This window comes from Stegostoma tigrinum, chromosome 2 (assembly GCF_030684315.1).
Source record: "Stegostoma tigrinum isolate sSteTig4 chromosome 2, sSteTig4.hap1, whole genome shotgun sequence".
Taxonomy (NCBI): domain Eukaryota; kingdom Metazoa; phylum Chordata; class Chondrichthyes; order Orectolobiformes; family Stegostomatidae; genus Stegostoma; species Stegostoma tigrinum.
Genome location: NC_081355.1, coordinates 141,805,056 through 141,831,841, shown reverse-complemented (window position 1 = coordinate 141,831,841; position 26,786 = coordinate 141,805,056). Strand labels below are relative to the sequence as shown.

General features: G+C 42.7%; 1 protein-coding gene across 1 annotated transcript in view; it reads right to left on the bottom strand.

Annotated features, from left to right (window-relative positions):
* Positions 1-14,887, bottom strand: part of cnpy1 (canopy FGF signaling regulator 1) — an 82,464-nt gene extending 67,577 nt beyond the window's left edge. The window contains exon 1 of the mRNA XM_048523965.2: positions 14,352-14,887. Within this exon, the coding sequence (XP_048379922.1) occupies positions 14,352-14,457 (106 nt within the window). The 5' untranslated portion in view covers positions 14,458-14,887. The remainder of the gene's footprint in view (positions 1-14,351) is intronic.
* Between the last annotated feature and the right edge of the window lie 11,899 nt (positions 14,888-26,786).

Genomic DNA, 26,786 nt, shown 5'->3' with positions numbered 1-26,786 from the left:
ACTAGACCACAGATTAACTAAATGTATTTGCTAAGCGTTTGAATTTTTTTTCTCCTAGCAAATTTTAGGCATCACTGGCAAAGTCAGCATCATCGCTAATTGACCAAGAATTGAGTGGCATGCTGGGCCACTTCAGAGGGTAGTTAGGGAAAAAAAACATCATTGCATGTAAGCCAGACCAGGTAAGAAAAGCAGATTTGCTTCCTTAAAAGGATGCTAGTGAACCAGATGAGTGTTTTTGGAGGGACATGATGATTTCATGACACCCTTGCTAAGATTGACTTTTACTTCCAGATTTTTCTAGTTAGATTAAATTTCACCAAACAACTATGGTGGTATTTGAACCCATGTCCCTGGAGCATTAGCCTGAGCCTCTACATTACTAACTCATTAAAATTACCACCAGAGTTCTTTCTCTGCCTTGATAATTTTCTAAAATTGAATACAATTAGATTAATCCATGTTTGACATCGGACAAACGGAACACACTGAATTTGATTATCTTTGTGCTGGTAAAGTTGACACTGAATAGCTGAATTTAGCAACACATACTTCTACTGTCAAATCAGTCATCCACAACAAAGCAAACATCTTCCTTGAGAATCTTAATGCAGAAAGATTATTTCAATTTTAGTTTCTGTTCTCTGCAAAAAAATGTCATTTAATTCTTTCATCTATGCTAAGAGACAAGCCACAATATTTCAGCAGGAAAGAGAGAAGTGCGGAACCAGAAATATTTCTAGAATGTGCAGCTTCAGCATTTAAGGTACAGTGGGAGTCTTAAAAGCTACAAATTTTTTTTATGTATAGAGGTAAATTGTTTAAGCTAAAATCTTGAAGGACATCGAGAGGCAAAAGACTGGGTTAAAGGAACCAAGAGAAATCCCTATAAGTCCTGGGATCCAACTGACCTGTTGACCTCACGTATTGTGCCACGCCTCAGTTAGTCGGCTGCTAAATGTTAATCTTTGTTGTCCAATAAATTCTGAGAGCTTAAATTCTCAGTTAGATATTGTCCTTTTTGCCATAAAGGTTATTCTTTAACAGGAATTTTCTTACCCTAGGATTTAATATAGAGCCCAAATCCTGAAACAATGGTTTTAGTAGAAAATAGAGCTAAAGGTAGACTTGTGCAAAAATTTCTGAAAAGTTCATAGGAAAACTTAATCAGTCCCAAAATGAAGGAAGCAGTGTTAGATCTGGCCTACAGAAAACAAGTATGCTAGTGAAGTGTGTTACTCATAAAGGTCATCTAGCCAACAGTGATCGCAACATATTCTGAGTTAAAGTGATACGGAAAAATGAAGAAATATCTAATGATAAAATCATGAACTGTAGGAGAGCTCATTTTGATGATGTAAGAAGGATCAAGCATAAGTAACTTGGCAAAACTGATGACAGGGTAAAGAAGGATTTTCTGGGAAAAGATCATTCCAGAGCAAAATAAATACATTTCTTTGAAGAGAAAAAGTAGACCATCCAAAGCTAATATCCCTTGGATGATGAAGTTAAAATGAAAATGAAAAAAAGACTTAAAATAACAGATCAGAAGCAAAATTCAGTCAATGAATGATTATGGAAATGACATGATGGACTATTAAATATCAGAGTCAAAAAGAGGCCATGAGAAAGGTTATGAATCATAAACATCAATTCTAACTAATACAAAGAGTGTGCATAAGCAAATGGTTCATGGAAACCATATAATGGTTTTCACTGGATCATTTCTCATGTTTTAACAAAGACTTATAGCTCAGGCTGTGGTTGGAGTTGTTGGGTGCTTTGCCGAGCTGAGTGGTTTTCATCCAAATGTTTCATCTTTCTTTTAGGTGACATTGTCAGTGCTATGGAGCCTCTGTTGAAGCGCCATTGTTCTGCCCCGCTCTGAATTTTTATGGGCTGGTCTGTCATGATGGGCAGCTTTGTTTACAGTTTTGTACATGGGGTCTATTTCAACATGTTTGTTTATTGTACTGGTGGTTGAAAACCAGGCTTCCAGAAATTTTCGTGCTTGTCCTAGTACTATAACTTTGTCCCAGTTAAATTGATGTCCTTCCACATCAGAGTGTATTGAAATTTGGTCGTGTCGTTTTGCTGCGAGTTGGTGTTCATGTATCCTGGTGGCAGTTTTCCTGCCCATCTGTCCTATGTAACATAGTGCGAGAAACACTACATAGGACAGACAGGCAGGAAACTTGCCACCAGGATACACGAACACCAACTCGCAGCAAAACGACACGACCAAATTTCCCTTGTTTCAACACACTCCTGACATAGAAAGACATAAATTTAACTGGGACAAAGTTACAGTACTAGGATAAGTAAGACAAAGACAAGGGCAAGAATTTCTGGAGGCCTGGTTTTCAACCACCGATGTAATAAACAAAAATGTTGAAATGGACTTCAGCTCCTTACCATAATGACATAAAACTAGAAACAAGACAGGGCAGCACAGTGGCTCAGTGGTTAACACTGCGGCTCAGCGGTTAGCACTGCAACCTCACAGCACCAGGGACCCAGGTTCGATTCCAACCTCGGGCAACTGTCTGTGTGGAGTTTGCACATTCTCCCCATGTCTGCGTGGGTTTCCTCCCACAGTCCAAAGATGTGCGGGCTAGGTGGATCGGCCTTGCTAAATTGTCACAGTGTTCAGGGGTGTGTGGGTTATAGGGGATGGGTCTGGGTGGGATGCGTCAAGGGGCAGTGTGGATTTGTTGGGCCAGAGGGCCTGTTTCCACACTGTAGGAAATCTAATCTAAAAAGTGCCCATCACGACAGACCGGGCCTTATAAATTCAGAGCGAGAATGAACAACAGCGCTTCAACGGAGGCTCCACAGCACTGATGTCACTTTGTCTCCATTCTAAGTGTTTGCATAAAAACCAGTCAGCTCAGTGAACCAACCAACAACTCTAATCATTAAAAAATCTGATGATCAAGTGATTTTGATAAAGCGGCTCTCAAATATTTTATTTTGACCTCCATAGGCACAAAATTAATGAAATCTTTCATGATGGGCTCCATTTCCAGTCATTGCAGTTCATTGATTTTTAAACCTTAGATGAGAAACACTAAATTCTGAATTAAAATTGATCCAGTTAGGTGACACCTTGCACAGAAGACTTATGTGGGTGTGGATCAAACAGAGGAGGTGGAAGGAATTTTTTTTCATTTCAATTGTAACTCAGCTTTATTCCTTATTGCTGATAATGATGGTTTTCCTTGAATAGTTGAGATTATTTGCTGCCAAGTTGAATATCCAGCTATGACTATCTCGATAATCATAGCACAAACTCTGAGAAAACCAAGTTCCACAACACTGTCAGGCAGCGCATTCCATATCATATCTACTCACTGCAGAAAAAGGCCTTTGGTTTGGACTTTTCTCAATCTATTCTATCAAATCCTCATGATCTTGAAAACATTTGGTCGTTCAAAGTGTCAACAGAAGTACAACGGCCACATGGCCTCCTTCTGCATGGTAGGTTTTGATGTTTCTACTAGAGTAGGTGATTGAACAAAATCTCAGAGCAGGGGTATTGAACCACTTAAAGGTACTGATAGTAAAGTTGTACTGCTCTATCTGGCATTGGGTGGTGTGCATGAGCAAGTGTGAATGTGTGCGTGGCTCTGTAGCACCAAAGCAAAAAACACCTTCCACAACCTTTTCATAATGTCAGAAACAACACCTCCATACTTACAACAAATGGTTTTTCTGTCATGTCTTGGTGTTGGACTGGGATGGACAAGGTCAGAAGTCACATGACACCAGGTTATAGTCCAACAAATTTATTTTAGATCACAGGTGCTCTGCTTTCTTTTGATTTTCTGAGGATGTACAGGCTAGATGGATTAGTCATGGAAAACGCACGATTACAAGGATAATTGGTCTGGGTGGACACTTGTCAGAAGGTCGATGCAGACTTGATGGGCCAAATGGCCTGCCTTCACACTGTAGGGGTTTTATGATTCTAGACTCTTCTGTATCGCTTGCCTTCATTTGGCTGTTTATTCCTTCTGCTTCTCTGGCTGTCTTTGCTTCCCCTAACTAATAGTTCCTCTTTCTCTCTGCCTTTTTCTGCCATGTGGCAAGTGATCAGAGGTCTCCACACTGACCTACTTCCTTTTCTCCCTCATCAATTTATCTGTAAAAGAATTGCCACTTGCTAAATTCAATCTACTTTCTTTTAAAATGGAAAAGAGATCAATTTAAAACAAAAAAACAATATCTGTCCGTTACCTCATTGTTGTCTCACAGCACCAATTAGCATGCTTATAATGATTGACTGTTGATAAAGTACATACGATTCAACACATTTAGCCCAAAAATCCAAGAAATTTCATCTTCTTCCCTCTGCTTTGAAAATTCAACTTACCCCAAAGTAGATGTCAAATTGGCACAAAGTCATTGTCTGCCTCACTATCTGGTGACAGCTGTTAGGAATTACAATTTAGATACTTTCTAGTTGTCAGTGGTGCACAATGAAACAATTAGATGATTTTTCACTTCAATTTTCTTTGTGCCAAACTGAATTATTTCATTTTCCCACTCCATTAGCCAGATCTTTGCCCACCCACATAACCTGTGTGAATAACATTGTAGCCTTTCGTTTTCTGCACAACTTTTCTATCATGAGCCATCAAGAAATTTATAATTATACTTGAGTTCCTTCATCAAAAGGCATTTAAATAAAATGGCCAGAAGTTCAGTGAGTGATAATGGGAACTGCAGATGCTGGAGAATCCAAGATAATAAAATGTGAGGCTGGATGAACACAGCAGGCCAAGCAGCATCCCAGGAGCACAAAAGCTGATGTTTTGGGCCTAGACCCTTCTTCAGAGAGGGGGATGGGGTGAGGGTTCTGGAATAAATAGGGAGAGGGGGGAGGCGGACCGAAGATGGAGAGAAAAGAAGATAGGTGGAGAGGACAGTATAGGTGGGGAGGTACGGAGGGGATAGGTCAGTCCAGGAAAGATGGACAGGTCAAGGAGGTGGGATGAGGTTAGTAGGTAGGAGATGGAGGTGCGGCTTGGGGTGGGAGGAGGGGATGGGTGAGAGGAAGAACAGGTTAGGGAGGCAGAGACAGGTTGGACTGGTTTTGGGATGCAGTGGGTGGAGGGGAAGAGCTGGGCTGGTTTTGGGATGCGGTGGGGGAAGGGGAGATTTTGAAGCTGGTGAAGTCCACATTGATACCATTGGGCTGCAGGGTTCCCAAGCGGAATATGAGTTGCTGTTCCTGCAACCTTCGGGTGGCATCATTGTGGCACTGCAGGAGGCCCATGATGGACATGTCATCTAAAGAATGGGAGGGGGAGTAGAAGTTGAGGCCACTGATCCCAGTGGCACACCATTCATATCATCCTAGATAACAAGGTGTAGAGCTGGATGAACACAGCAGGCCAAGCAGCATCAGAGGAGCAGGAAGGCTGACATTTCGGGCCTAGGCCCTTCTACCAACCAGAAAATGACCCATTTATGTTTTTGACATTTCCAGTTAGTTCATGCATCTTCTATCTACGACAATGTGCTACTTTCCTACCATGAGCTTTATATGAACAAATAACACTTGATTTGGCTTCTCATCAAATGCAGTCTAGAAATTTAATTACAGATATCCACCAGTCCCCTCTTTATCAACATCATGTGTTACTTCTTCAAAAAACTCCAATACATGACAAATGTCCTGTTTAACCTAATGGGAATTGGATTTCCCTTGCATAAAACAATGTTAACTCTGCCAAACTACGCTGAAGTTTTCTAAATGCCCAGCTGGAAGGTCTTTAATCATAGCTTCTAACATCTTCCCTCTGACAGATGTGAAGTTAACTTGACTCAAGTTTCTGGTTTTCAGTTTCCCTGTTTTTAAGCAAAGGAGTAATATTTAATATTTTCCAATCTAATGAAGCCTTTCCCAGACAAATAGTCTTTGGAAATTAAAACCAATATACCTAACACAAGACCATAAGACATAGGAGTGGAAGTAAGGCCATTTGGCCTATCGAGTCCACTCTGCCATTTAATCATGGCTGATGGGCATTTCAACTCCACTTCCCTGCACTCTCCCTGTAGCCCTTAATTTCTTGCGAGATCAAGAATTTATCAATCTCTGCCTTGAAGACATTTAACGTCCACAGGCCCACCACTCTTTGGCTGAAGAAATGTCTCCTCATTTCCGTTCTCTAATTTTAAGGCTGTGCCCACGGGTCCTAGTCTTCCCGCTTAATGGAAACAACTTCCCAGCATCCACCCCTTCTAAGCCATGTATTATCTTGTTAGTTTCTATTAGATCTCCCCTCAATCTTCTAACCTCTAATGAATACGATCCCAGGATCCTCAGCCGTTCATCGTACATTAGGCCTACCATTCCAGGGATCATCCGTGTGAATCTCCACTGGACATGCTCCTGTGCCAGTATGTCCTTCCTGAGGTGTGGGGCCCTAAATTGGACACAGTGTTCTAAGTGGGGCCTAACTAGAGCTTTATAAAGTCCCAGAACCACATCGCTGCTTTTATATTCCAACCCTCTTGAGATAAATGACAACATTACATTCGCTTTCTCAATCACAGACTCAACCTGCAAGTTAACCTTTACAGAATCTTGGACTAGCACTCCCAGGTCCCTTTGTACTTTGGCTTTATGAATTTTCTCACCGTTTAGAAAATAGTCCATGCCTGTATTCTTTTTTCCAAAGTGCAAGACCTCGCACTTTCTCACATTGAATTTCATCAGCCATTTCCTGGACCATTCTCCTAAACTGTCTAAATCTTTCTTCCACCTCCACAGTACTACCTGCATGTCCACCTAACTTCGTAGCGTCGGCAAACTTCACCAGAATGCCCCCAGTCCCTTCATCCAGATCATTAATATATAAAGTGAACAGCTGCGGCCCCAACACTGAACCCTGAGGGACACTACTCATCACTGGTTGCCATTCTGAAAAAGAGCCTTTTATCCCAACTCTCTGCCTTCTGTCAGACAGCCAATCCTCAATCCATGCCAGTAGCTCACCTCGAACACCAACGGCCCTCACCTTGCTCAGCACCCTCCCGTGAGGCACCTTATCAAAGGCCTTTTGGAAATCTAGATAGATAACATCCACTGGGTTTCCCTGGTCTAACCTACTTCTTACCTCTTCAAAGAATTCTAACAGGCTTGTCAGGCACGACCTCCCCTTACTAAATCCATGCTGACTTGTTCTAATCCGACCCTGCACTTCCAAGAATTTAGAAATCTCATTCTTAACAATGGATTCTAGAATTTTACCAACAACCGAGGTTAGGCTAATCAGCCTGTAATTTTCCATCTTTTGTCTTGATCCTTTCTTAAACAAGGGGGTTACAACAGCAATTTTCCAATCATCTGGGACTTTTCCTGACTCCAGTGACTTTTGAAAGATCACAACCAAAGCCTCCACTATTTCCTCAGCCACCTCCCTCAGAACTCTAGGATATAGCCCATCGGGGCCAGGAGATTTATCAATTTTTAGACCTTTTAGCTTTTCTAGCACTCTCTCTTTTGTAATGCCTACCATACTCAACTCTGCCCCCTGGCTCTCCTTAATTGTTGGGATACTACTCATGTTGTCCACTGTGAAAACTGACGCAAAGTATTTATTAAGTTCTTCAGCTATTTCCTTATCTCCCATCACTAGCCTTCCAGCATCAATTTGGAGTGGCCCAATGTCTCCTTTTGCCTCTCATTTGTTTATGTATTACAGAAACTTTTACTGTCATTTCTAATATTACTGGCTAGCCTACCTTCATATTTGATCCTCTCCTTCCTTATTTCTCTCTTTGTTATCCTCTGTTTGCTTTTGCAGCCTTCCCAATCTTCTGATTTCCCAGTGCTCTTAGCCATCCCACTAGTCATTAGATATTGACAGTCTCTGGCAAAATCCATCGGAATCCAGGGGCCTATCAACACAAAGTTCTAAGAGTTTGATTGGCTCCAGTTTTGTGGGGATTGTGGTTTTTCTTAGCTCCTCCCTCCTTTCCATTTCCAGGATATTACTTGTATCCTCTTATGGAAAACTAATGCAAAATGCCTGTTTAATTCATCTGCCATCTCCTTATTTTCAATTAATTCTCCAGATCACTTTCATAGGGCCAATACTCACTTGGTTAGCACTTTAGTAGCCCTTTCTATATTTCTAGCTAGCTCCCATATATTAATTTTTCCCCCCTTAATCTTAGTTGGTCTTTTTTTGTTAACATTCTGTTCAATCTTGTAATCTGCCATACACCCTTGCACAATTATATGTCCTGACAACATTCTGGCAATAGTACTGAAGGTATGCACTCCAGAACTTTCCAGACAGCTACAACAATGGTATCTACCTGACAGTGTGGATAATTGCTCAGGTATGTCCTGTGCACAAAAAGCAATCCAACCAATTACAACCGCATGGATCTAGTCTTGATCATCAAGGAAGTGATGGAAGACATCATTAACAGCACCATCAAGCAACATCCACTTAGCAATAACCTGCTCTCTGTCACGTAGCTTGGGTTCCACCGTGGCTACTCAGCTCCTAACCTCATGACAGCCGACACAAACATCAACAAATGTGAGAAACTCAAGAGGTGAGGTGAGAGTGACTGCTCTTAACACCAAGGCTGTATTCAACCAAATGTGGTATTAAGGAGGTCTAGCAAAACTACAGCCAATGGTTAGACTCATGTCTGACACAAAGTAAGATAGTTATGGCTGTTGGAGGTAATCTCAGCACTAGAACATCTCTGCAAGGGTTCCTCAGGGTACTGTCCTTCGTCTTACAATGTTCAGCAGCTTTATCAATGCCCTTCCCTCCATTATAAGATCAAGTTGGGGATATTTGCTGATGGCTACACAATATTTAGCACTATGTGCAATTCCTCATATACTGAAACAGTTTATCCAAATGCAGCAGGACTTGAATGATATCCAGGCTTGGGCTGACAAGTGGCAGGTAACATTAGTGACAAATGCCAGGCAACAACCATCTCCATTTGACACTCAAAGGCATTACCATCACCAAATCTCTCACTATCAAGAGCCTGGTTTTCACCATTGACCATAAAGTGGGTTGGATTAGCCGTGTAAATACCGTAGCTATGACCACAGGTCACAGGCTAGGAATCTCGCAACAAGTTACTCAACTCCTGCCTCCAAAATGTCTGTCCACCGTCTATAAAGTATAAGTCAGGAGTGTGATGGAATTCTGCCCACTTGCCTGATGACTGCAATTCATTCAATCCTCAGAATACTTGACACTGTCAGAACAAAGCAGCCTACTCAATTGTCTGTGGATGTGTGGTTAGTCATTGCTTGAACCACCAAAGCTCAGGACTGCACACTACAAGATACAAGATATCTATAAGATACACTGCATGCATTCCTTATACAGCACCGCCCAAACTCAAGATTACGACCAACTAGAAGGGCAAGGGCAGCAGATTCACAGAACATGACCATTTATAAGTTTCCCTCCAAGCTATCAACTATCTTGATATTACAAATACACTGTTGCTTCAGTATCACTGAGTCAAAATTCCAAAATTCATTCCCTAACAGCATTAAAGGTATGCCTATATCAAATGACTGTGGCAGTCCAAGGCGGCGGCTCACCAACACTTTCTCAAGTGCAACTTGGAACAGGAAACAAATGTTATTCAATCATGTCCATATATATGAATTATAAATAAAACTAGCCTCATTTTCAATACTAGCCATGGATCCTTGCTTCTTCTGAGTTCTTCACTTTATCATTTGTGGTCCCTATCCAAACCACTTGTATGTTGATTTCCAAATGCCAACAAGAACTACCATGGCCTTGCCTCCTGCCCATCCTAAATGTCACACATCCTGCAACATTCAGGCCTCAATCTCTGTCATCTGTGAGCATGTATCTGTAAGGGCTACATAAAGACAGGTCTCAGATCTCTGCAGAAGAGCACTCTGGTGAACATTTTAATTTTGTCATTGCTACAAATTCCAGTCCAGAAACCCACAAAGTTGTGCATAAATACAAATGCCTCACATTTTCTGGCACTGAAATTCTGGCCAATGTTATGGAAAAACAATGTTCCTATTTTAAAGAATGGCAGATGTAATTCTTGCCAAAAAGCATCAAATGAAGGGGAAAAAGAAGTTTCTACCAACAGATTGCTAAGTTATTACAGAACACAAGTAACTGGCCAAAAAGTACTGAAGGAGAGATGATGAAAATAATACTTTTATGCATTCAGTTATGATCTGGAAAGTACTAGCGGCACATTCAGATCCAGCCACGAGAGTCTAAAAGGGAATTGAATATATACCTGAGAAAATACAAAGTGAAATTGAAATAGAGGAGAGTAAGGCTACTTGATGGCTTTCTCACAAAACCTGGATAGGAACAACAGTTCTTTAATGACCAATTTATTTTTGAGGTGTACAGAAGGACCAAGGCTCAGGTCTACGCACGATAATCAGAATCTGTAATGACAATGACAGTTAATGAGGTCGTAAGAATTTATGGTTGTGAAAAAAAGTCAGCATAAATGTGAGAAAAGATTAACAGTAGGAGGCAAGATCTGTCAGAAAGTACACACATAGAGTAAAGATTTTTACAAGATAGTACTTGAAATCCCACAGCAGTGCAAGTGCAAGTCAAAATAGCTGTGCCTCTCAATAATTGGATAAGGACATGGATCTCAAAATGAGGTCTGAATTATGTTCTCATTTCTTCATCAACTTGTTATACCCATATTTATAACAAATGCAAATTTGTTCTGCAATTGCGTCACAGAAAATTCCAAGTTTACATAGAAAGTTTCTATTATTAATATAAACATGGAAATTTAAAGTTGAAAAACATCAAAAAAGTGCACGCACATACAGAACATTCTTAATACATTAAGATAACTTATGATGTAGATGAGTACCATTTTCACCATCAGTAAATGTGACTAAACGTAGTCTAGCTGCCCATTACATTAACCACGTCCTACATGGTCAGATATTCAGTTCTATATAAAGGTATAACATCCTCCACTCCACTCCAAAAGGTTAAAACAATAATATTCGGCCCACCCCCTAGTGCGAACCCCATACTCTAACCACAGTTTCCATTCTCTTCGCAAGCCATTGGTTCATACATTCTGCACTAGACAGTCAGGTTTCCCATTGCTGATTGCTAATGACATCATATAAAACATTTATATGTACACATCAGGAGGAAACTGATTCCATCTCAGCTAAGGTACGAGAAATTTGAAAAGCATTTTCAGTAATTTCAGACAGGATATATATAAAGCTATTTCTAATTCTTCAATTTTATACAAATCTTAGTACTTATTTCAGTTCAAACCTAAAAATGCGTGGGTAAATGAACAAACTGGGCTCTTTCTTTCAAACAGACAAGATTGAGGGGTGACCAGTGGTCTTCAAATTATTAAAAGGTGTTTGATAGATCAGACACAGCAGATTGGATGTTTCCCTTTACAAGGAGTTCAATAGCTGAACCCACAGACATAGGATGACCAAAAAAATTTTAAATGAAGGGATGCAGGAGAAATCTCTTTCCCCAGGAGTGGCGAGAAATGTGAACTCACCTTCATTGAGTTAAACAGCACTGATGCAGAAACTAGGTCAAGAACACAAAGGAGAAAGGAAAAGAACATGATGATACCGTGACACAAAGTGCCATTGAAGGAGACTTTCAGAATATAACAAGTAGCCCGGGCCTGTTGGATCAACCAGCATCTTTCAGTGCTGTAAAACTATGTCATCAGCACCTATTTGTTCCCAGACAAAACATCCGCCATCATGACTGTGCCTTCTTCACTTGGTTAATTTGGAACAATGAGGAATTATTTACAGTCAAAATGTGATCAAAATGCTCATCAGTTCATATTTAATCAGCTTAGTTTTTATGACAATTATGAGCAGAGTCCATTTAAATTTTCTTAGTTTGAATGGACAAAAATGCATGCACATTTAGTAAAGTACACCATTGTACAATTGTGCTTTTTTTATGTGTAATGTCCCTGCTTCTCAATTTAACTGCATGCTGGAGAGGAGAAGGATATTGTCCCTTTCCTGGGATCATTCTCATGAACATTAACTGAAAGTGCTCCAGGACCAGTACATCCTTCCTGAGATTTGGGGCCCAAAATTGCAGACAATACTCCAGAGCCTTATAAAGCCTCAGCTGTACATTGCTGCTTTTATATTGTCAAGTCAGCACAAGGAAGAAGGAAGTGTTGGGTATTCTAAAAGGCATTAGGGTGAACAAATCCCCAGGTCTGGATGGGATCTATCCCAGGTAACTGAGGGAAGCGAGACAGAAGTAGCTGGGGCCTTAACAGATATCTTTGCAGCATCTTTGAGCACAGGTGAGATCCTGAAGGACTGGAGAATTGCTAATGTTGTCCCCTTCTTTAAAAAGGGTAGTAAGGATAATCCAGAAAATTATTGACCAGTGAGCGTGATGTCAGTGGTGGGGAAGCTGCTGGAGAAAATACTGAGGGATAGGATCTATTTACATTTGGAAGAAAATGGGCTTATTAGTGATAGAAGCATGGTTTTGTGCAGGGCAGGTCATGTCTTACCAACTTGATGGAATTCTTTGAGGAAGTGACAAAGTTGATAGATGACGGAAGGGCTGAGGATGATTTATACATGGACTTCAGTAAGGCAATTTGCTAAGACTCCCCATGGTAGGCTGATGGAGAAAGGGAAGTCGCACAGGATCCAGGGTGTGCTAGCTAGATGGATAGAGAATTGGCTGGGCAACAGGAGACACAGTTGTAGTGGAAGGGAGTTTCTCAAAATGGAGAACTGTGACCAGTGGTGTTCCACAGGGATCAGTGTTGGGACCACTGTTGTTTGTGATATATATAAATGATCTGGAGGAAGGTATAGGCACTCTGGTTAGCAAGTTTGAAGATGACACTAAGATTGGTGGAGTAGCAGAGAGTGAAGAGGCCTGTCAGAGAATGCAGCAGAACATAGATAGATTGGAGAGTTGGGCGGAAAAATGGCAGATGGAGTTCAATCCAGGCAAATGCGAGGTGATGCATTTCGGAAGACCTAATTCAAGAGCGAACTATACAGTAAATGGAAAAGCCCTGGGGAAAACTGATACACAAAGAGATCTGGGAGTTCAGGTCCATTGTACCCTGAAGGTGGCAACACAGGTTGATAGAGTGGTCAGGGAGGCATATGGCATGCTTTCATTCATCCGACAGGGTAGTGAGTACAAGAGTTGGCAGGTCATGTTACAGTTGTATAGGACCCCATTTGGAATTCTGCATACAGTTCTAGTCGCCACACTACCAAAAGAATATGGAAGCTTTGGAGGGGGTACAGAGGAGTTTCACGAGCAAGTTGCGTGGCATGGAGGGTGCTAGCTACGAAAAGAGGTTGAGTAGATTAGGATTATTTACATTAGAAAGATGGAGGTTGAGGGGGGACCTGATTGAGGTCTACAAAATCATGACAGATATAGACAGGGTGAAGAGCAAGAAGTTTGTTCCCCAGAATGGGTGACTCAATTACTAGAGGTCAAAATTTCAAGGTGAGAGGAGAAAAGTTTAAGGGAGATATGTCTGGGAAGTTCTTTACGCAGAGGATGGAGGGAACACGTTGCAGCGGAGGTGGTAGAGGAGGGCACAATAGCATCATTTAACATGTATCTAGACAGATACATGAATGGGCAGGGAGCAGAGGGATATAGACCCTTGGAAAATAGGCAACAGGTTTAGATAGAAGATCTGGATCAGCGCAGGGCCTGTTCCTGTGCTGTAATTTTCTTTGTTCTTTATTCTATATTCAAGTCCACTCAAAATAAATGCCAACATTGCATTTACCTTCCTGACTCGTAACTCAACCTGCAAGTTTACCCTTGAGAGAATCCTGGACTAAGTGTGTGAGATAACAAGGTGTAGAGCTGGATGAACGCAGAAGGCCGAGGAGCAGGAAAGCTGATGAAGGGTCTAGACCCGAAACGTCAGCTTTTGTGCTCCTGAGATGCTGCTTGGCCTGCTGTGTTCATCCAGCCTCACATTTTATTATCCAGGAAAGCTGACGTTTCGGGCCTAGAGCCTTCTCCAGAAAATCAGCATCTGCAGTTCCCTCTCCCAAGTGTGTGTTTGTGTGTGTTACTGGGGCTTGGGGTGGGGTGGTCGGGGAGAAGCGGTTAACTGGTTAGCTTCCTTATTTCTAAATCAATCCGTATTATGACATCTCCGGCGGTCACCTTTCATCCAAACCCCAATCAGCTCCTTCCGCACGCTTTTGAACGAGTTTTTACAGTGTTCTCTGACATATGCGAGTTGGAGCAATAAATGACAGTGCAACGCGCTAGACTGTCCCCGCACTCACTCACCTCCGCAATACAGTTCCGCGTCCTTCTCCCCACGCACATGGGGACTCAGTGCCAGCAAAGCCACCAGCAAAAGCGCGAGCGTCCCGCGCCGCAGACTCGAGCTCATGGTCAATCCACGCGCCTCTAACCGTCACCTCACTCTTGTGGAGGGGAAAAAACAGATAAACACCAACAACCCCCCCCGACAAAACTTCCCTCGGCCCGATCTACCAGCTCCCGCTCTTCACACCGTTTGTTTTATAAAAACGAAGAGCGAGGACTTGAAAGTTTCTCTCCAAAAAGATAAGTTGGGCCAAAACGGAGTCGCGAATTCTCTTGAACTACAGCCGAACTTGTCTCAGGAATCCCAGACGCTCACGACCATCATTCCTCCCTCGCTTCGTGTTAATGTTTAAAATTGATCGATCAATCGATCGACGGAACTCTACATCGCACGTACTTTTCTCAGAACTGGATGACTCCTGGAAAAGGAAAACAGCGAGGAGTTCACTCACAGGTGAGGGCGGGGTGTGGGGTGATGGACGCCCCGCCCCCTGACTCCGTCTCGCCCAGCGCGCTATTAGCCCCGCCCCTTAGCGCGCAAACCCCGCCTACCATACTAGCACCGCCCCTTACGCTGCAATCCCCGCCCTACTTGTCCCGCCCCAAACCCTTGCCAACGTCTCTACCCTCCTCGCAATCACCGCCCCTCACGCTATAAGGCCCGCCTCTAAACCTAGGGGGGCGCCCCTATTCTTCCCGGCTGCTCACATCCTCAACTTCGCTTCCACGCCCTCGCCCTCACAGGTCGGAGATCCGAAGTCTCCGCCCCCCGACTCATTCCTCAGCCACTGAGCTATCGAGACGTGGACGCGCAGTCGAAAGTAACCCTTGGAATCATCACGAAGGAGAGAGAGGTAATAGGAACTGCAGATGCTGGAGAAAAACTTTTGTGCCACTCAGATGCTGCTTGGCCTGCTGTGTTCATCCACCTCTACACTATCTAGTAAGGAGCGAGAGCAGTTTCCGCTACTTATCACGCTGACGTGGTTCAGTGGTCGGAGTGCAGACCAGATCCAAAGCCTTTGCTGCACTAATTTACATTTGCGCTGGTTTCCTGTTATGCTTTCATGAGTAGGAATGTCTTCCTGGATCAACTCTGCCCACAGCACTCATGATTTTGAATACTTTAATTAGATTTCCTTTCAGCCTTTTTTGTTTCAGGAAAACAGTCCTAACTTCTTAAATCTATTTTCGTAACTGAAATTTCTCATCTCTGGAACCATTCTCATGAATCTTTTCTGACACCTGTCTCATGCCTTCACTGCAACCCATAGGTTTTGCCAAGACCTTGGTTCGACTGAGAACCTATACTGGGGAACCTTTATAGACTAAGGGTACAACTTTGGTTCTGGTCTTGACTGAGAAGCTGCTGGTTCAGTTACCAATGATTATAGTAAAAGACTCAGGCCTGAGCTTGATGGGATGAACTATGTTGGGAAAGATTCATCTAGACTGGCTCAACCTTTTTCAATTACAAAATGGCTGCCTGAGTGAAGTCCTAATTAAACACCTCGATGTTTTTCAGGAAGGTCTCGGGACTAGCAAAGTAGCCTAGGTCACCTTGTATATTGATGAGGTGATTCTGCAAGGCCCAGCCAGTGCCCTTTGCCTTAGGCGCAAAAGTAGAGGCAAAAATAAGAAGACTGGAAAGCAAAGGAATTAATACAACAGTTGAGTTTGCAGAATGAACAGCTTAATAGGCCTTTGTGGGGATTTTCAACAAATGGTAAACCACTCTTCACTGTGGATAAATGCTGACTCCTTTGTCTATCTGAGATAATGGGAACTGCAGATGCTGGAGAATCCAAGATAACAAAGTGTGGAGCTGGATGAACACAGCAGGCCAAGCAGCATCTCAGGAGCTCAAAAGCTGACATTTCAGGCCTCGACCCTTCATCAGAGAGGGGAATGGGGAGAGGGTTCTGGAATAAATAGGGAGAGAGGGGGAGGCGGACCGAACATGGAGAGAAAAGAAGATAGGTGGGGAGGTAGGGAGGGGATAGGTCAGTCCAGGGAAGACGGACAGGTCAAGGAGACGGGATGAGATTAGTAGGTAGGAGATGGAGGTGCGGCTTGAGGTGGGAGGAAGGGATAGGTGAGAGGAAGAACAGGTTAGGGAGGGGAGGATGAGCTGGGCTGGTTTTGGGATGCAGTGGGGAAAGGGGAGATTTTGAAGCTTGTGAAGTCCATATTGTTACCATTGGGCTGCAGGATTCCCAAGCGGAATATGAGTTGCTGTTCCTGCAACCTTCGGGTGGCATCATTGTGGCACTGCAGGAGGCCCATGGTGGAGATGTTGTCTAAGGAATGGGAGGGGAAGTTAAAATGGTTCACGACTGGGAGGTGCTGTTGTTTATTGTGAAGCGAGCAGAGGTGTTCTGCAAAGCCTCGGTCTAGGCCCGAAACGTCAGCTTTTGTGCTCCTGAGATGCTGCTTGGCCTGCTGTGTTCATCCAGCTTCACACTTTATTACCCCAAGCCTCCACTTGGTTTCCCCAATGTAGAGGAAACCACACCGGGTACAACGGATACAGTATACCACATTGGCAGATGTGCAGGTGAACATCTGCTCAATATGGAAAGTCATGTTGGGGCCTGGGATGGGGGTGAGGGAGGAGGTGAGGGGGCAATTGTAGCACTTCCTGCGGCTGCAGGGGAAGATGCTGGGTGTGGTGGGGTTGGAGGTGAGTGTGGAGCAGACAAGGGAGTTACGGAGAGAGTGGTCTCTCCGGAAGGCAGACAAGGGTGGGGATGGAAAAATGTCTTGGGTGGTGGGGTCGGATTGTAGATGGCGGAAGTGTCGGAGGATGATGCGTTGTATCCGGAGGTTGGTGGGGTGGTATGTGAGAACGAGGGGGATCCTCTTTGGGCGGTTGTGGCGAGGGCGGGGTGTGAGGGATGTGTTGCGGGAGATGCGGTCAAGGGCGTTTTCAACCACTGTGGGGGGGAAAGTTGCGGTCCTTGAAGAACTTGGACATCTGGGATGTGCGGAAGTGGAATGCCTCATCGTGGGAGCAGATGCGGTGGAGGCGGAGGAATTGGGAATAGGGGATGAAATTTTTGCAGGAGGGTGGGTGGGAGGAGGTGTATTCTAGGTAGCTGTGGGAGTCGGTGGGCTTGAAATGGTCATCAGTTTCTAGCTGGTTACCCAATGCCACCCCCTTTGTAGGGAGGAATTGAAAGAGAAGTTGTTGAGGGTGAGGATGAGTTCGGCCAGGCGGATGAGGGTGTCGGTGGAGGGGTACTGTCGGACCTGCGGGACAGGAAGAAGCAGAGGGCCTTGAGGGCTTCTGCATGAGGAATACAGGTGTATGGGGACTGGACATCCATGGTGAAAATGAGGTGTTGGGGACCAAGGAATTGGAAGTTCTGGAGGAGTTGGAGGGCGTGGATGGTGTCATGGATGTAGGTGGGGAGTTCCTGGACCAAAGGGGAGAAAATGGAGTCCAGATAGGTGGAGATGAGTTCGGTGGGGCAGGAACAGGCTAAGACAATAGGTGGACCGGGGCAGGTGGGCTTGTGGATTTTGGGAAGGAGATAGAAATGGGCCGTGCGGGGTTGGGGAACAATGAGGTTGGAGGCTGTAGGTGGGAGGTACCCTGAGGTAATAAGGTAATGAATGGTGTTGAAGATGGTGGTCTGTTGCTCGGGGGTGGGGTCATGATCAAGGGGGCGGTAGGAGGTGGTGTCGGAGAGTTGGCGTTTGGCCTCGGCGATGTAGAGGTCAGTGCACCATACTACCACCGCGCCTCCCTTGTCTGTGGGTTTGATGGTGAGGTTGGGGTTGGAGCGGAGGGCTGCCTGTTCTGCGGGGGAGAAGTTCGAGTGGGTGACAGGGGTGGACAGGTTGTGGCAGTTGATGTCTCGACGGCAGTTGGAGATGAAGAAGTCAAGGGAGGGTGGGAGGCCTGTCTATCCAACTGCTTTTGTGTCTGTTTGGGCTCTATCCTTTATTCTATTGTTTACTCCCTACCTGATTTCCCCCTCCCTATTTTCTGCACATAATCCGACATTTTCCCATCTACCAATTAGTTCTGAGGAAGGGTCACCAGACCTGAAATGTTAACTCTGATGTTTTTTTTCCTCACAGATGCTGCCAGACCTGCTGAGTGAGACCAGGGTCCTGAATCTTAATAAGGGAAACAACTCACTGCGCCAGTGTCTTTGGTTGTGGACATTTCATCACCTGCTAGGTAACATCATCAATGTACCTCCAGTGAAGCATTGGTGTTCTGTCTGGCTTGTTATTTGTATGCATCAGACTGATAGGATAGTTGACAGTACTTCTGGTCCTGTTTTTCAGTGGTTTGTATATTGGGTCCAGTTCAATGTGTTTGTTGATGGAATTTTGGTTAGAATGTCTCTGTTTGGCTTGTGCTATTATGGATGTGCTGTCCCAGTCGAATTGTAATACACACGGACAAAGAAAGGCACGAATTTGACAATCACACTGATAAAGAAGGACACAAATTTGAGTGGGACAACACATCCATAATAGCACAAGCCAAACAGAGACATGCCAGGGAATTCCTGGAGACCCGGCATTCCAACTAGAATTCTATCAACAAACACATTGAACTGGACCCGATATATAAATCACTGAAAAACAGAACCGGAAGTGATGTCAACCACCCCAGGAAACCGAGGCATATAAATTACAAGCGAGACAGAGCACCAACATTTTACTGGAGGCACATTGATGTCACTGAGCAGGTGATGAAAGGTCTGCAACCAAACAGACTAGCTCGGGCAAGCAAGTCTACAACTCATCCACAATCCAAGCTACAAATCTTTTTAAAAACTTTAAGGGAAACAACGGTATGAGGTTTGAGTTGCCTATGATAGATTTGGAAATGTTAGTGAAAAGAATGACAGTGGATAGGCAATGGCAAACATTCAAAGAATGGGTGAACGACAAAAGCTGTTTATTCCAGTCTGTGCAAGAGTAAAAGAGAATAGGGACCAAACCACAGCTTATGAGAGATGTTAAAGATAGTATTAGATACAAAAAAAGGCATATAAATGCGCAAGAAAAATGGATCTGAGGATTAGAAACAGTTTACAGGTTCGCAAGGGAAAACTATGCGATTGATTAAGAAAGGGAAAGTAGAGTATGAGAGTCAGCTTGCGGGGAACATCAAACCGACTAAAAGTTTACTTTGATGAAAGCCAATGCAGGTCCCTTACAGTCAGAAATAAAGGAATTTATAATGGGCTAAATGAAATTGCTGACAAATTAAACTCATATTTCTGTTGTCCTGGGGTTTCTCAGTGAAAAGACCATTCAAATGACATTTTTAAAAATTCATTCATGGGACGAGGGTGTCGCTGGCTAAGCAGCATTTATTGCCCTATACTGCCTAGAGGGCAGTTGAGGGTTAACCACATTACTGTGAGTCCGATGTCACATGTCGGCCAGACCAGGTGAGGATGACAATGGATCCATGGTCATCATTAGATTCTTAATTCCAGATTTTTTTTAATTGAATTCAAATTTCAACATCTGCCATGTTGGGATTCAAACTTGGGTTTCTGAAGAAGAGGCTAGAAACAAAACATCAGCTTTCCTGCTCCTCTGATGCTGCTTGGCCTGCTGTGTTCATCCAGCTCTAACTTTGTTATCTCAGATTCTCAAGCATCAGCAGTTCCTACTATCCCCAAAACATTATCTTGGTCTCTAGATTAACAGTCCAGCAATACTACTACCAGGCCATCGCCTCCCCAGACAAACAGATATCGCAAGAAAAAAGGGGGAAAGCATAAGCAAAAGATAAATCCTGATGAACATGTTGCAATTTGTTAGAGGTATATTGTTTAATACCATGTACATTGCAGCTCAGAGAGGGTATTTGCATATGAAGGTAGTTACCACTCAATCAGATAATCATTCATAAAATTGGCAAGGAAGAAAACATATTGAAGAAGTATTCTCAAGATGCATACAGGTGAAGAAAGCTGGGGAAATTTTCAGTTCATGTGTGACGTCAATTTTATGTTATTGAGTGTGGTAATCTGTGGATAGAGAACTGGAGGATTTAAAAAAAAGTAAATTAAGGAGCACAAATCTTAGATTATAATATTCAGAGGTTATTACACTCAAAGAAAATGTCAGACTGTTCCAAGGTTAATCAAAGGATGATTAACCTGATATTGATGTATTTGGCTCGGGTGCATAATTATGACTACCTGAAGCGCTGACTCGCAAGCAGCCCCTGGGATGGATGAGTTAACTGAGGAACATTCATGCCCTACGGAGGGGGCTGGGAGGAGCTCAGGTTTAGCTATTCATATGGTAGGACTCAGACCAGGAGGTTAAACTGAACTGCTTCTGCATCATTCTGATTCCCCTGGTGATGTGGTTCAGCACAGCAGGCAAGAATCGGACCATGGGTGTAGTGCTTAGTAATTTTTTTTGCATCATGAATTCTGGAGACTTGCCCACTTACTACTCTGCTATACTTATAAATCTTTACCAGTAAAAATTAATACTTTGAACTGATGTTGAATTAAAGAGAAATCCATTGATCAATAGGTATTTGACTTTATGTACGTTGGTAATTGTTAATACTCAGTGTGTATCAGCTCAGAAGGTGAAATAATTAAAATATATGGAAGTTAGAAGCTGAAGGTCTAATAAAACAGTAGAGATGATTGTTACTATAAAATTGATTCTTTGAATTAAGTAGTTAGACTTTTCTAAATTAATTAGGTAGGCTTTTTAATATATATATGTACATATTATAAGGGTGTAACATACCCACTGGGGGTCGATGGTGATCCCACGAATGGTTAGCAGAATGAAAGGAAAATGATGATCCTAAGATATCTCTGGATCAAGAGCTGGGAGACATCAGCCAGGGGTTGCTCAGACATAAAAACAGCAGCTTGTGAACTGAAGTTACCCCAGCCCCAGCCACTGGCTTGAGCTGGTTCAAACCAGATCAGCTCAGAGGAATGACATGAGGTGTAAATCCTTATCGGGTGGAAGAGTAATGAGGTAATGTTACCAGTGTCCTTGGGTTGAAGCTAATGACAAAAGGATACAGGCTCAGCAGATGAGTCAGAACCATTGAAGAATAAGGCACTACTGTTCAAGAAGATAAGGAAAAGGATTAAAAATGAAGAATTTTGGGTATGCCAAAACATTGAAAACTGTGGAGATCAACCTTCACAAAGTAAAGGACCCCATGCTTGGAAGCACAGAGATAAGACCGAGCACTAGGGGAATTGTATGGCCAGTGTGAGCTCCTATTCTTGGGTATTAGTCCCTAAATTATTTGACTGTTCAGGGAATGTCATAAAAACTCAGTGGGTGTGTGCATAGATTTTAGCCTTGTATGAATGGCATGCCTGCTGTTAACCATTTAATCAAACAGTGTGATTTCTAAAGAAGGATCCAGACCCGAAATGCCAGCTTTCCTGCTCCTCTGATGCTGCCTGGCCTGCTGTGTTCATCCAGCTGTACACCTCGTTAACTCATTCTCCAGCATCAGCAGTTCCTATTATCTCTCAGTGTGATTTGTATGTTTGTTTTAACTAAACTAATAAAGTTGGTGGTAATTGATACAGATTTGACTCTTTTCTTCTTTGTGCTGGGCCAATAATTATTGTTGAGAGCAGTAACCGAGCAACAGTTTGCTTCTGTCTTCACAAAGGAGGGCACAAATAATTCATCAGAAATGGCGGAAAACTCGGGGTCTAGTGAGAGTTTGCAGCAAATCTGTAATTTTAGAGAAATGGTATTGGAAAGGTTGATGGGATTGAATGTTGCTCAATGCCCAAGGCCTGATAATCTACATCAGAAATAGTGAATGCATTAATGGTCAAGTTCCAAGATTGTTTAGACTCTGGAACAGTTCCTGTAGATTGGAGGGTAGCTAATGTAACCTCACTATTTGAAACTGGAGGTAGACAGAAGCAGGGAATTATAGACAAGTGATTCTGATGTCGGTAATGGAGAAATTTCAAGAGTCCATTACTAAGAATTTTATAACAGAGCACTTAGAAAATGGTGGTAGAATCAACCACCATCCTCCTGTCTTCCAGTTCAGGTGATGCTGAAATGTGATTCAGAAATGGCAAACTCAGGTGATACCTTTGATTTGGTGTCCAATCAGATTTGCTCACCTGACATGACAAGGACATAATAGGTACAAAAAACGTAACAGCCGTGATTGCAGGAGACCATAATATGTAGTAGAGATAGTATGAACTGCAGATGCTGGAGAACCTGAGATAACAAAGTGTAGAGCTGGCTGAGCATAGCAAACCAAGCAGCATCAGAGGAGCAAGAAGGCTGATGTTTCAGGCCTAGACCTTTCTGAAGAAGGGTCTAGGCCCAAAACATCAGCCTTCTTGCTCCTCTGATGCTGTTTGGCCTGCTGTGTTCATCCAGCTGTACACCTTGTTATCTCATAATTTGTAGTGTTCATACTTCGAAAAATTATGACCTGCCAATAAAGTGCATTTTGATGCCAGAGGGGTCACCGGAACTGAAATGTTATCTCTGTTTTCTCCTTCACAGATGCTGCCAGACATGCTGAGCTTTTCCAGCACTTTATTTTTATTCTTGATGCCAGAAGAGTTGCATTACTGATCAGTAAAAGTAAAGTTCATATAATTGCTCCGATAGGGACCTTGAAGTGAAACATGGAATGAGACTGTCACTGGCCAGGCCAGCATTTATTGCCCATCCCTAATATCATGGATAAGGTAGTAGTGATCTGCTTCCTGAACCACTCAAACTGATGCTGCCAAGTAACTGCTCTGACTTTTATGTTGGGAACTGGCGCTATCTAGTTATGAAATAATACATATGACATGGAAACAGACCCTTCAGTTTTTTTTACTGGAGAAAGGAGATGAAAATTGAGACCTGTATAGAAATGAAGAAAATTGGGTTAATAATGAGATGCAAAATATAGAAATAATTTAATTGCCACTCATTATCAAGATTATCATCTTATAAAAATCTCAAGAAGAAATCAGATGCCCTTTTCTCACCATTGATGGGGAGACAGTGGCCTTGAAATAATGTCACTAAACTGGACAAACAAAGCTAATGTTCTGGGGACGCAGATTGGGGTCTCACCATGGCAAGATGTGAAATTTGAATTCAATATGTCTGGAATTAAGAGTTAGCCAAACGGTGACCACTGTTGATTGTTATAAAAATCATCTGGTTCACTGATGCCCTTTTCTGGCCTGGCCTACTTATGACTTCAGACCCACAGCGATATGGTTGACATTTGATTGCCTTTTGAAATGGCCTAGCAAAACACTAAATTCGAGAATAATTATGACAATTGTGGGCAATAAATGCTGACATTACCAGAGATGCCGGCATTACAAAAATGAACACAAGAAAAACCAGAAGAACTGCAGATGCTGTAAATCAGAATCAAAAACAGAAGTTGCTGGAAAAGTTCAGCAGGTCTGGCAGCATCTGTGAAGAAAGTACCCATGGCCACTCCTCTGACCTGAAGAAAATGACAGGAGTTAAAAGAGAGGTTGTTGAGGGTGAGGTTGAGCTTGGCTGAGCGAAGGAGTATGGTGGTGAATGGGGACGGTTCAGGTCTTTGCTCCAGAGAGAAGTGAACAGCCCTAAAACCCTCCTGGTGAGGAATGGACGTGTAAAGGGATTGCATGCCCATGGTAAAGAGGAGGCAGCTGGATCCTGCAAATGGAAATTTTGAAACCGGTGTAAAGCATCAGAGGAATCACAGATGTACATGGGCAGGGACTGGACCAGAAGACTGAGTTAAGGTGGGAAAAGATGAGTTCTATGAGACAGATGTAGGCTGAAACAATGGGTCTGCCCAGACAGTCCTGTTTGAGGATTTTTGGAAGAAGGCAAAAGCGAGCTGTGCAGGGCTGGGTAACTATCAGCTTAGAGTCAGTTGAGGGGAGATCACCAAATGAAATAAGATAATTTACTGTAGTTGATACAATGACCTGATGTGTCATGGTGGGATCATGGTCCAGGATAAGGTAGGAGGGGGTACCTGAGAGCTGGCGCTCAGCCTCTGCAATATAGAGAGCAGTATGTCAGGCTACAACAGCACCACCCTTAGCAGGCTGAATAACAAGTCAGGGTTAGACCTGAGTGCACAGAGTGCCATAAGTTCAAGGGAGATAGGTTGTATTTGATGAGGGGTATAGAGAAATTGAGGTGACCAATACCGTGTAATTCTGCGTGCAGCTTTTAACACATCACCCTGTTCCTTAGCCAACATCTCTGTGTCTAGCTTGCTACAGTGTACCAACAAAACTCAATGCAAGCTGGAAGCACAACACCTCATTTTCCACATGGAGACCCTGCAGACCTCTGGTCTCAAGATGGAGTTCAATAATTTCAGGGCCTAAATTCTCCCATGTCCTCACCCCTTACCCCACACGCTAGGCCTTGTTATCATAAAGGCTGCAACTACACACTACCTATTGTTAATCACTAACAGCCCCCATTAACAGCTATTCATGCTCCTACCCAGATCACGATCAACTCCTTTATTTATCTAAATGCTTTTGTCTCTCTTCGGGCTCTGACCTTCATCCTATTGTTTATTCCCTACCCCACTCCCCTCCATATTTTCTGCATGTAAAACAATGTTTTACCAGTTACTATCAGTTCTGAGGATGGGTCACCAGGCCCAAATTGTTAACTCTGATTTTTTTCTTCAGTGAATAAAAGAAATCTGAATTTCTCATTTTTGCCATATTTTCCCAACTTTCATACCATTGGCCACATCTCAAGGGAGAAGAAATTTCTGCTCTTTATCATCATTTCGTCACTGTTGCTTGGTCAAAATTCTGGGACTGCCTTCCAAGCTTGGTTATACTTATGCTAAATGGAACAGCTGTTCAAGAATGCAGTTTCCAACCATATTCTCAACAACAATGTGTGAAGGACAGTAAATTGTCGCCAAGGATGCCATATCCCATGAACAAATAAAAGAAAACTGCAACTAAGCACTCATGACAGGGCTAAATGTTCCATGTGTTGCAGCTTGGCCAATTTGGCTCCACTCAACCAAAGGACAATAAGGCCCATCATTTCATAGCCATGGAATCATTATGAAACAGAAAAAGGTTATTCAGCTAACAAAGTCTGTGCTATCACTCTGAAGAGCAATCGATTCTGTTCCATTTCCCCGCTTGAATCCTTTTGGCCTTGCAAGTTTATTTCTCTCCATCCAATTTCCTTTTGAGATTTCCAGGTTGTTATAATTTGTTTTATTAACAAACATTCTTCCTCACATCTTGCTCTGCATCTCTTGCCCAAAACCTTGAATGTCTTCCTTAAAAGTCAGTGGAAGCAGAGTCTTGTAATATTTTTAAGGCAAAGGTAGATTATTGCTATGCAAAGGATGAAAGCTTATTGTGGCAAGTGGGAAATCCCATCCCATTGAATTTAGAATTCCTGCAATTTATACATTTTACTTTAGACTGTTCCCAGTGTTCTTCTCAATCACTCTTAGAAACCCTATGATATTATGATCTCTCTTGTCTAAGTGTTCTTCAACAGTGCCCCATCTAAGATCAGCTAAATGAGCAAACACCCTGAATCCTATTCAGCTATTTGACTCAATGTCGTACTTAACAGTGTGTTTATGCCACTGAACGAATCTGCTAAATAAAACTATTAACATTCTCCGTGTCACAATAGTCTATTATTTTTTACAGTGTTTCATTGAACAATGTATAAAAGTTAATTTGTTTTTGGCTAGAGTGATGTAAGATTTGATAATGTGCATGTTAGATTATGCATGCAACTGAAAAAATACTATTTGACACTTAGCAGATTATGGCCGTTTTTAAACATTTTTAAGTGGATTATTGTTCCTGCTTGTGCCCAGTCACCCGTAATAATTCATGATATTTTTGTAGAAATCATTCATAAACAGTTCGCCTGTTCAAACACACAACAAGGGTAGTGACTGAACTATTAAGAACCGTTCATGAACTTTTCTGAGCAAATATCAAAGTTAATTAAATCATTAAATCATCAATCTGTAACTGGAACATTGTGAGATAATTATAAAACTCATATTAAGCTAGTGCAAATTTTAACTATCCTACCTGTGCATAGTGTCATGGTATAATTTTTCTAAGATGGTAGTCTTATTTTTGACTCCTGCCCTGGCAGTTTGTATTTTTAAAAAACTATGTTTTTTGCACAGGAACACAGAAGTTCATTAAGGCATCTTAGACAGTCCCTTCCAAACTTACAAACATTACCATCTGGAAAGATAAGGGCAGCAGATACATGGGAACACCACCACCTGCATATTCCTCTCCAAGACCCTCACCACTCTGACTTATTGACTGGAAATATGTTGCTGATCTTTCAGTGTTGCCTTCAAATCCTTGGAATTCAACTCCACGATACAGCATC